Source organism: Manis javanica, chromosome 8 (assembly GCF_040802235.1).
Source record: "Manis javanica isolate MJ-LG chromosome 8, MJ_LKY, whole genome shotgun sequence".
NCBI lineage: Eukaryota > Metazoa > Chordata > Mammalia > Pholidota > Manidae > Manis > Manis javanica.
In genome coordinates this window covers 90,581,712-90,593,401 of record NC_133163.1, presented here as the reverse complement: position 1 = coordinate 90,593,401, position 11,690 = coordinate 90,581,712, and the positions used below count along the sequence as shown (strand labels likewise).

At 51.4% G+C, this 11,690-nt stretch overlaps 1 protein-coding gene across 2 annotated transcripts; it reads right to left on the bottom strand.

Annotated features, from left to right (window-relative positions):
- Positions 1–1,287: 1,287 nt before the first annotated feature.
- On the bottom strand, positions 1,288–11,667 carry IVD (isovaleryl-CoA dehydrogenase). Of its 2 annotated transcripts, none has more exons than XM_037018938.2 (12): positions 11,454–11,667; positions 10,208–10,297; positions 9,926–9,977; positions 8,027–8,196; positions 7,468–7,561; positions 7,120–7,256; positions 5,755–5,851; positions 4,459–4,552; positions 3,953–4,034; positions 3,309–3,413; positions 3,129–3,239; positions 1,288–2,439 (listed from the first exon to the last, which is right to left on the bottom strand). In XM_037018938.2, exons 1-11 carry the CDS (start codon positions 11,595–11,597, stop codon positions 3,153–3,155), a joined length of 1,152 nt encoding a protein of 383 aa, XP_036874833.2. In that variant the 5' UTR covers positions 11,598–11,667; the 3' UTR covers positions 1,288–2,439; positions 3,129–3,152. The 2 variants fall into 2 exon arrangements, with proteins under 2 accessions (XP_036874833.2, XP_017523201.1); XM_017667712.3 differs by having other exon boundaries at positions 3,129–3,201.
- Positions 11,668–11,690: the final 23 nt, after the last annotated feature.

Below are 11,690 nucleotides of genomic sequence, written 5' to 3'. Positions count from 1 at the left end.
AAAGCAGAACTCAGGCCTCTGGCAAAGTTCTTTAGGCCCCATATCACTCCTTCTGAAAGGGTGCCTGTGCCTCAAAATTACCTCTGGAGATGTGGTAGGTCGTGGGCCCATCCAGGAATCAGTATTTTATTTTATTTTTTTTACAGGTCGCTAAATTCTGATAAAGGATGTGCCCACATTTGGAGAACCATTCCCTTCGCCAGCTTTTGTTGCTAGCCCAACGGCAAGCAGTAGGAAAACAGTGGGGATGGTAGTCAACAGGCAGCTGGGCTGTAGTGTGACCTGAGTAGAACTGGAGTGGAACCTGGCAGCCTCAGCAGGGAGCTGTGCTGGCAGCTGGTACTGGAGGAGTTGCAAGTGCATGGAACAACCAGACTCCCCAAAACTAAAGTGGAAATGCTCCTGCTCTTCATTCACTACTCAGACTACGTTTGGGGGGTCTTTATTTTTAAACATTTGTATTTTACATACTGCATCAGGACAACAATCACCTTCTCCTCAAGTTGGTAGCAGGGTTCTGTTACCCACACTGAATGGACAAAAACATTGCATTCTGTCACATTCTGAACACATCCAGGCTGGTTGTTCCAGCTATACTTTGAACCCAGCAAGACCACCATTTTAGCCACATTCATCTGTAAGGCAGCAGAGGGCAGGGTGAGGAGATGGACAGTGACACAGCCCTGGGACGGTCTTCCCCTCAAGATGCAGCTGGGCTGGGGTTGGTAAGGAAGTAACACCACCTGTCTCGGGCCATCAGGCTGGGAACAGTGCTTGGCTGGGGACCAGACCAAAAGTCAGAACAGGCACTACTGGGCTGAGAGCCAAGAAAACTAGTTTTTTTAGGGAATTTACATATGGTAGTAACAATCCAAACCTGTTCCACTCTAACCATGCACCAGGCAGATGGCTGTGCAGGGGCTTGGCCCAGGCTGGCATTTTTACCATTTCTGCTGATCTGGATTCTAGTTCCTGTTCTGACCTTGGGAAAATCAAATTATACTGATCTTTTAAAAGATGAGAATGGTTCCCAGAAATTAATGAGCTTCCTTCTAGCTCCAAGACTTAAAACTCTGGCCTTCCTTCTTCCTTTAAAATAATCACTGGCAGATCTGGGAAAGAGAAGTTGAAACCTCCTCTATCCTAAGGGCTCATCCCACCCCTTTGCCCCCCCTCTCACCAGTGAGCAGGCTGGAGGGCAGGAGCAGGACATGGGGCTGGAGCCAGACAGGAGACAGTGACAAGTCAATTGCTTCTCCCCCAAAACACCAGTTTAAAAGCAGATGGTTTGCTTCTTAATAAGTTTAATATAAAATGGCAGCTGCTGTGCAGTTGTAACAAAACTAGCCATAGGGTGTGGAGAGAAATATACGCAGTCAGCTCTGATTGGAGCTGAGCCAGCCAACCCAGGCCCACCCAGTCAGTTATGAACTGTCATGTGGCCAGGAGACTGGACGGTGGTGGGGACAGAGTAATGCTAAAGGGCTCAGAAGTGCTGCCTTGAGGCCACATTGGAGCCAATCCTCCACAAGCATGTAGACCACCTGCCCCATTGTAGACTCAGCAGGTGGCACAGGTGGTCTGAGATGCCTCTTCCCAGAGCTCCACCCCAACATGGTAGGATTTCAGCCCTAAAGAATAAAACCTTGGAGGGATGGATGGGCAGCTGCAGACTGGGTGCCTGCTGCTGCTGGAACTGATACCTCTAGAAATCAACAGGAAAAAAATACTAGGTTCTTGGGGGTCTTTTTCCCCAAAGAGAAAGAAAAGAGGCTCTTAAGTTTGAATAAATGGAGAGAGGCCATGCTTCTGCTGTACTTGAGCAGAGGCCTACCTGCCAGAGGCTCACCCAAGGAAAAGGAGTGGCTGCCTCCCTGCCTCCAGGTACCTACCTGGGAGGTGGGTACAGCAGACTCAGAAATGAGAGGTGAAGGGCCCAGAACAAAGTCCTCCCAGTGAGCCACAGAAAAGCCAACATATTTTCTGCTGAATCCACTTTAAGCCTCTGAAGGCTTTTCAGGTAGATCCTCCACCAACCACAGCCCTCAGTAGCATCTTGCTTCATGTTCAGACCCAAACGTGGTACCACAATGGCCGCTGTATTCCCCCCATGCCTGCATCATCTGGGCAGGCTGGTTGGCTGGCTCTGAGGCCCACAGTGCTTGGCAGCCACTGTGGAAAACTCAACCTCATGCAGAGGCTAGAGGGCAGCTGGGCAGCAGGGTCTGCCTCTGGCAGGTGTTAAGAGCTGTCACATCTCTCATTCCAAAGAAAGGCCTCCAGGTGGTGGGAAGGGGAGTGAAGGTTAGTGGAAGTTTGCATTGAAGGCTCTGCCGATGACCAGTCGCCTCACCTCACTGGTCCCACCCCCAATCTCATAGAGCTTGGCATCTCGAAGAAAGCGGCCCATGGGAAAGTCATTGATGTAGCCATTACCACCTGCAGAGGGGTTTGGGCAGAGAAGAAAGGACAACAGGAAAAGTGATGGGCAGTGAGGAAAGCAAAGAGGTCAAGTACATAGAAACAGACCAGAGGAGACTGCTTAAAGAGACACAGCAAGGGTTGGTGAGTGGGAGGCTGTGGGGAATACCTAGCTGGGGGTGGTGTGGGACTAGGGACTGGAAGACCACCCGGAGCGCTGAGGATACCAGCAAACGGGGACAAACCACCAGCAGACATGGAGAAGGGGGGACAAGAAGATAGTGCATAGCACTTGCTGGGTGCCAGGCCTAGAGAGGTTAAGCAATTTGCACAAGTCACAAAGCCAATCAGTGGTAGAGCCAGGACTCAAACAGGCCATTTGGCTTGTGTACGTTCTTAACCTCTGTGCAGCATTGAAACGATGTTGTGCCACCTTCGAGAAATCTGTCCCTCCCCATTACCCAGTGTCCACAGGGCCAGGTGGGGAGAATGAGGAGGTGGCATTGCTGAAGGTAGTATCTAGCAGTTTTCTCATCTGTTCTTCCCTATCCTCCTAGTAACTGGGGCAGAAGGGGCCTAAAGGTGCCAGCTCAGCTGCACCTGGCTGAAGCACAGAGTGAGGAGTAAAGAGAAAACCTCTTTTTGGAGGCAGCCACAGGCTCCAGAAGCAAGACGGCCCTGGGAGTGGGAGGTGGGGGGCCACTCACCGAAACACTGGATGCCATCCAGGGCTACCTTTGTGGCGCACTCCGCTGAGTAAAGAACCACACCCGCACAGTCCTGTGGGGAAGCTCCAGATCAGCAGGGCCCTGCCAGGGCTGCACAGACAGTGAGTCCAGCAGCCAGCCTGCTGCCCCAGCTCTCCTTCCTCCAGACCTGGCCCTTACCTTGGAGGTGACGTGGCCTGCATCACAGGCCCTGGCAACATTGTAGACATACTGCCGGCATGCCATGAGGCGGGTGTACATGTCAGCCATCTTCCCCTGCATCAGCTAGACACAGAGCAAGGGCGTGAGTCAGTACACTGCAGCCCTGCTCCTCTCTCCCTACTTTCCAAAAGCAGGTCAACTGTAGGAAGCTGACAGCCTGGAAATGGGGCCTCTGGGGCAGGGAGGAAATGGTACTTGCCTAGGATGACAGATGGTAGGGGGTCTGGAGGTAAGGCTAGAGACTTACTGTTACACTGCGGACACTGCGCCTTGAAACAGCCCTTCACCTACCACAACCTTCATTAATGTCCTGCAGAAAGTGTGACTAGAAATGCTGCTGCCTTTCTCCCATGCTGTCCCTCAACTTGCACACTTCACCCTCCAACCTTACAATGCCTAGTTCATTCATCTCAAGCAAGAAATGAGGTAATGTGTGATGAACTTTCTGACACCTCCAAAGCCAGGCAGCATGCTGACATAGCCCACATTGAAGCAGTCAAACTCATTTTGCTGGTGAAGGAGAGTAAACGCTCTGCTTACTTATTTGCTAAAAAAAATCAGAATCCAATGAGAGCACATTTCTACACAAGCATTCCATTCACCTGGAAGTAGCCGATCTTTTGGCCAAAGGCTTCCCGTGTGTGCACGTAGGGAATGGTGTGGTCCAGGACAGCCTGCATGAGCCTGCCAGAAAGGAGAGACTCTGGGATACCTCGCTGTCCCCCTACTGCCGGTTAGGGGGGCAAAATGCCAGTTAGGAAAAGGCATGGGGACAGCTCAGCAAGACGAGGACCTGCAGTGCCAGGAGAAAAGGAATTTGAGGACTCTTGTCACTTCTGTGTAGGTGGTTCTTTGAGCTTGGGTGCTCAAAGTTTCCCATTTTGAGTAACTGAACAGTGTGGTTCCCCAGGTCTTTTGTCTGTCTTCTAATGGTACTTCCCTTTAGTGTGAAGAAATTACATGTGTGAGGAGGAGGTTCATTTTCTCTCCAGGAGAGAGGGTGTACCTGCCAGGAAGTGGCTCCAGGTAATCCCTAAAGGGAAGGCCGTGGTGGCACCACAGGCCAAGAAGGCCAAAAGTCCAGTTCCCTGCTGAGTCTCACACTTACCCGATGGGCCCACCAGCCAGCACCAGCCGCTCCAAGTCCAGCCCACTCATCAGCACGTAGACGCCCTTATTTTGATGGCCCAGGATGTTGGCAGCTGCCGGGAAGAGTGCCAGTTAGGCAGAAAAGGGCTGTCCACAGCCTCCTCATTTTTATAAAAGCTACTAGGTTTGGTTCCATGGCTCACACAAGGCACTAAAATGTCATCTGACCTTCAACCATGGTTCTGGGTGGAGAAAAGGAAGGAGTTTATCACTTCCAGTCAGAACTGGAGCTTGCTAGGGGAACCCCTCCCCTCCGCCCCACTCCACCACCACCATCCACAAAGGCTCCATCCTTCGATCTTCCCTTTCTTTTCTTTGACAGCCTTGGATGGGAAGGAAGAAAAGCTAATTTGGTCTAGAAGCCCCTCTAGTTCTTTTTATTCCTGTGCCCATAAGGAAACAGAGTTACTCCTGCCCCCAAGTTGAGTCAGCTCTGGACCAGTATCATTCCACTGCCCCTGCCAAGGGTGGTCCATGGAAGAGTCTTTGTCAAGAGAGGAGCCATTCAGCACTAGGGACAAAAACTGAAGCCAGGGCACTGGATGGCCTTGGGAGGTGTAAGCAGGAAACTGAGTACACAGAGTTGACACCACTGACCTGCCTTTAATGATGGTGGAGTTTTTTCCTGCTGACAAAGGATCTGCACTGATCCCCCCTCCCTAATGCTCCTTGTACCCAAAGTGTACTTTTCTCACGTGGCAGATCGTGGAGGAGAGGGATGCTCTATAGCTGAGGTGCAGAGCAAACCTAGCTGGTGGTCAAATCTATGCCCTGGTTTCATTAGCACATGATGGATGCGCTGACTTTCCCACGATGTGTCACATTTTCAGTTACACTTCAGGGAAGAAAATTCTCAAACAGAATTCCCCTTGCTGAGCCCAGCTCTCATCAGTTTGTTCAGATGGTTTGTTAGCATCAATAAATACCTCACACACGCTACAGAGGGAAATGTACAAAGGAGGAAGTCTGAAGGGCAAATCTTACCTATGTACTCCAGACACTGGCATGCCAACCCAGGCCCCGCGTGTTATCCACAGGGGAAACACTGCCCTTCATGGCAGACAGTCAGGCACACAGCTGCCCAGCAGCCTGAGTCCCATGTGAGCAGGCCAGTGGCCAAGTACAGCAGTGGCAGGCCCACTGCCTAGCCACGTGGCATTGGTAAGCTGACAGTGGTGAGCTGTTCTAACCAGAAATGGACTTCTCAGCTTGTGAAGGGGTCAGGACAGGGGCAATCCCAGTCTCAGAAACTCACCAGGAACCTCGCAGTCTTCAAAGATCAGCTCACAGGTGTTAGAGCCCCTCATCCCCAGCTTGTCCAGCTTCTTGGAGGTGCTGAAGCCAGGCATATTCTTGACAGGAACAAAAGGTGGCCCTGATTACAGACCAGTCCCAAGAGGGTCTAGTAAAGGGAAGATGCTGGGAAATGCCCACCTTTCCATCCAGTCCCTGTACTCGCATGGCACACCAGCATCGTACTCCCAGGGCCTCTCTCTGCCCCACTCCTGGATGCTCCAGCCCTTTCATCCAACCCTGACCCCAGCCTCCTCTGCTGCTGGCTTGCGTTCTCCCCATTTCTCATGGGAGCAGTTCTTTCTCAATGAAACTCTGACCCCTGGGGCTCTCCTGACCCTTCCTGGTTTTGTTTACTTTCCTCATAGGAATTCATCTCCAAGATACTCACACCCACTTAGTTCCGTTGCCCCTTGTCCCTCTGCCATCTGTGACTGAGTCCTGCCCAGGATCAGTCCAACCACCTGCACTCTTAACTTGAACCAGTCAGATGCAGTATGCCCTGGCAGGCGCTGCCCCCTTTTCCTCCTGGCTGGTGAGGGTGGCACCCCACGACCTTGAGATTTCCAATTGCAGCCAGGCCCTTAGGGCTGCTCATTTTTCTTGTCCTCCAATCCTGTTCAGCTACTCTCCCCTTCTAGCTGTGGAGGGTATTGCAAACCTTTTTACTACACTAATTCACAAAGCTCTCTGCTCCAGCCCTGTGGTCTCCAGCCCTCATACCTGGAGGTCATCAGGCAGATGGTTCCTCTGTCAGTACCTGAAACCCAACCTTACCTCTTCTCCCTCATCTCCCCATTGTGTTTTTCTCACTTGCTTCTACACATCTCAATTTTTCTTGTATTTTCCTTTCTCTTTACCAAAAAATTTGCTCAGTTCTCTCCCATTCTTAAAAACAAATTCAAACTCCCAACTTTACATTTTAATTCCTGCTCCATCTCCCTCTTTTTATTGGCAAGATTTGGAAGGTGCAGTCTTCGTTCTCTCTCCACATGCACTCCCAACTCACACCCCACTCTCCCAGAGCTGCTCTCACCAGGCCTACCAATGACATCCTGATTGTCAAAGCCAGTTGCCTCCTTCCAGCCCTAATCTTCCTGGACCTCTGTGTACCCTGGTTCTGTGGAGAGCTCCACATTCCTCAGACTTGATTCATTTTTAGGACACCTTCCTTTCAGTCTGTTCTTCTGCCTCACCACCCAGCACCCTACCGCAGGGCATCTTGGCAGAGCACACAACATTGACTGTTTGCAATCAGTTGAAGGGAGCCATCTCTGTCCGCTGTCAGGAGACAAAAGCCTCTTGCTGTGCACTCCCCTCCACTCACCTTCTCCACAATGAAGGCTGTGATGCCCCGAGAGGCTGGCACCGCAGCCACATCTGTCTTGGCATAGACAACAAGGATGTCGGCATCGGGGCCATTGGTGATCCAGAACTTGCTGCCGTTCAGGATGTAGTGATCACCTAAGAATAGTTAAGTTGGCTATTTGCTCAAGCTGTGTTGGCCTGTCTCAGCCAGTCAGTCCACAGACCTGCTGCTGAGGACTGGGAAACAGTTGCCCAGCTTGGAAACAGTTCTGCCAATGCAGCAGAGGCTACCCCCACTAATTGCTTCCTCAACTTGAGAAGGTCTGTCTTTCCATCCATTTCAGCTCCCAAGTCAAGAGATCCTCACCTTTCTTTTCTGCTTTTAGCTTCATGGAGACGACATCAGAGCCAGCATTGGGTTCACTCATGGCCAGAGCTCCGACATACTCCCCACTGATCAGCTGCAAGGCAAACCCCACAGGGCCTGGTTATGACTACAGAAGTCTCCTACATGAGCTCACTGATAACTGCTTCTTGCCTGTTCACCTGACACCCCTTCAAACTTCTTTCTCAGACCAGGATATGTGTAAAGTCCTAGAAGAAAAGCCCAATACCTGCAGGGCTAAAAGTCTCTCTCCTTATCTCATTCCCTTTGCTAGGGAAACAAGTCCTAGTCTTCTGTTTCTTAAAATGCTCTGCAAATGCTGTCCAGTGACCAAGCCTGAAGGCCTGGTCCCATTTTCAGATTTTTGGGCTGAAGTATCTGATAGTAAATCCCTAACCCTTTCCTGGCCATATCTGGTTGAAGGCAGCACGCAGTAGAAAGCAAGTATGAACGGTCTCCACCAATGGGCTGGTGGTGGAGGGCTCATGGTTGGTGGCTGACCATGAGGTTAGCATGTGTTGCTCCATTTCCATTTCCTCACCTTGGGGAGGTACTTCTCCTTCTGGGCCTCGTTTCCATTCCGCACAATTTGGTTGACACAGAGGTTGGAGTGGGCACCGTAACTGAGTCCCACTGCTCCTGAAGCTCGGGATATCTCTTCTATCACCAGCACTTGCTCCAGGTAGCCCAGGCCAGAGCCACCATATTGAACTGGGAAGGGACACAGCAGCCCAGGTTAAACTGGGACACTAATGGGAATCTTAGCAGTTGGTAGCAAGAAACGCCCTCATGGCACCTATTCCAGTTACCCTAATGTTCTGGCAAGGTTACCAAGCTGATATCATAACTCTGCTTATGAGTGCAGAACTGGTTTTGTCTGTTGCTTCTGATCAATTGAGGTGTGATTCAGAAACGAATTACTGCAAATCCTGCTTTATCCCAAACAGACCTCTTAATAAAGACAAGAGAATCTGAACATCTGTTATTTAGAAAGCTACAGAAGTCCAGAGGCAGACAAATAAATGAAGAGACACCTGGAAGACAAACTCATGGGCAACTAACAGAGGGCAGAAGAGATGCTGGTATGGAATTTCAAAACTCCTCATAAGTAAATGTGGCTTTTCCTGGGCAAGTAGATCTGAAATCAAAGTAGCTGGGTCATCTGGTACCACGTCATCCCGCTGTTTGGGTAAACCCTGGACAGGCCCTCTGCACACATTCACTCTGACCAAGAAGTCAGGCTTATCCTCTGCTCTAGGGAAAGGTTGGCTGAACCCCTGCAGCTCTGGGAAGGAAAGCCCACAGGTGGGTGACACTGGCAAACAACCACCAGGGCAGCCATATGGAAACAAGACTCATATCTGGCTTTTTTTTTTTTCAAGGTTCCCCAATGAAAGGGTCTGCATCTGATTTCTAACTGCCTCTTTCTTCCGTGAAATACTATCTGATTCAGTAGCATATTCTCCATGGGGGCTCATAAACCCCCAAGATACAGTGGGAGAAAGAGTCTTATTTGGGAATTCCCAGTGGCCTGCCTACCATTTTACACTAAGATGGTTTAAATTAATTTAAGTGGTTTCATTTTATCATTACACATGATGAAAGTTTCTGTGATTAGCTTGAATCTCAGGAACTGTCTCCAAATGGTGAGGGGAAGACGTAAGCAGAAGTATACTGTATTCCACCTCTGTTCCAATGCCAAACGGACATAAGCTGAAGCAGGTGGGCTGTCCAGGCTTTGGCTGGTGAGGTCACAGGCTCACCTCCTTACTGGGCACTACAAGCCAGGCTGGGCCTCTCTTGCAGAGGCCAACATCCAAACCAAAGCCCACTAGCTCCCTACCCTCTCCCCCCGGAAACAAGCAGACAGACCCACAGGGGACACTGGGCAGGCTCAGGGACAGCCTACTGAACACATCATTGGCTACCTCACGTGGAACGTCAGACAGGCATCTCTCTCCCCTACACCACCATCTGCTCCAGGGCCAGGCTGTGGGCAGAGGACCCAGGCAGTCCCACAGCGACAGACATGTCCTGATTGGTCTCACCTAGACACCCCTTGTAGGGTAGAGTTTAGGGATTAACAGAGATATTAAGACTGAGATACTGAGAGGAGCTGTGTGATATGGGAGTTTTCTAAACTCCCAGAATCACTTGGGGGAATTTATTAAGCATGCAGAGTTCAAGAGTTTGGCTGATCCCCCTCCAAGTGAACCACACTGACCTAATCCCTTTGCCTTCTTGACACCACTGCCTAGAGAAACAGAAGAGTGTACTCATCTCTGGGCTGACAGTCAATGGGTACTTTCTCAGATCCAAGAGGGAGGAAGTCCTGGGTTTCTTTGAGCATGATCTTCCCCCTCCTCCTTCCTGCTTCCTCTGGGAATGGTGTTAAAGGCATGCAGGGAAAGTTCTCTTTAGGGAAAGAAACTGTACTCACCAGGGGCTGTGATGCCCAAGACCCCCAGGTTCCCCAGCTGCTTCCAAAACTCCTGCCAGCAGAATGGAGTGAGTACAGTGAGTTGTAGGAAGGGAGCCCATCACAGGTGCCCGGCACACCTGGAACAATGACACCCAGCGCTTCACGGAAGGGGCTGCATTCTTAGGGAGGTTTCACTTGCCAGGAGGCTGTGTGAACCCTTCCAGGCAGCAGCTCAATGCCCAGCCCAGCCCAGCCCTGCCCAGCTCCTGGGCTGCCCCCACTGCCGGCCTCGTGACTCACTCGAAAGTTCTTAAACTCGTTGCTGCGGTCAATCTCCTGGGCCTGGGGGACTAGGTGCTCCTGAAGGAACCTAGACATGGTCTGACGAAGCTAGAGGGAAAGAGGTGGACAGATGCCACTGAAATCGTACATTACCGCCAAAGGACAGCAACTCCACTACTGACTCAACTCCTATTTCAGAGAAATAGGCCAAACGTACACTAACCAACCAGCATCAGACTGAAACTTAGAGACCCCACTAGTTTATGCTGCCTCAGAGATGGTCTTCACTTCTCAAGATCCTCAGTCTAGACAGCTTGAAGATTACTTTTTAAATGTCATTCTCCAACATAAAATCATTCCATGGCTTTCCACTGTACTTAGAAGACAAGATTCCTACCCAGGCCTATAAGGCCCAGCATGAGTTGACCCCTGCTGACCCTGCCAGGCTTTCCCAGCACCCTTCTCACCCATACCCGTCATTCTGCTCCAGCCAGGCCCCCACCAATTCTTGGCTCCAGACAGGCACTTTTTTTTGCCCCAGGGCCTTTGGCTAAAAGGGATTACTCAAAGAAATTAAAATCTCCTCTTTGCAGAACTGGGATTCTGCAAAAGGTTGAGAACTGGGATTGAGCCCTTTCTCTTTCAAGTGATTCAAAGCTCTGCCTGCTGACTAAACCCAGACGTTCTTCGGAGTTTTTGTAGGCTCAGGCACTCGCTTAGAGCAGCAGGGGATTCACGTTCCCAGAGAACTCTGCCACAAGCCCAGTGAACACAGCCTCCATCCTCCAGGAAGGCTCTGCTTCAGTTCTATTGGTAATGACATTTTTCAAGTTGTTCAACTTGATGCTTTAACCATTCAATGGGTCGAAAAAGTATAGGAGATTACTGTTCACTTCAACCTCCCCCTCGTCCATGTGTATGCGGAAAAAGAGGCCCTGGTAATGATTAGCCAGGTTTGAGAACCACAGCCTTAGGCAGTGTTCAGGTGTGAGCGCACTTCTGACAGCCGGAGGGCCCTTTTGCCACGAGCGGGTGGCCCCTGCCAGTCCTTCACCGAAACACCACCAGTCCCCAGGAGCTTTCGCGTCTCACTCCTCATCTAGCCTCGGCAGCCGGGCCTTTCCGTCTCGGCGCCCCCACAGCCCCACGCGCACATGCCGCGGCTGGGTGGCTCTGGGCAGCACAGCGTGGGGGCGATCACGGCGCAGGGCGAGGGGGCCCGGCCAGGAGGCCTTGGGGCCGGGAAGGCGGTCAGGCTCCCTACCTGCTGCTGTTCCTCACTCAGTCCGTTGATCGCATCGTCCACGGGCAACATTGAGTGGGCCCGCTGGGATACGAGGCCGGCGAGCGGCGTCCGCAGTCTCCAGCTGGCCACACGCCGACCCAGTACTTGCGCAGCGGCCGCCATCTCTGCTCTGCTGAGGATCGGGGAGCGGAGCGGCAGCGGTAAAGAGCCCGCCCTCCCAGGGCCACCAATCCCAGCCTCGAGGTTCCCACCCTG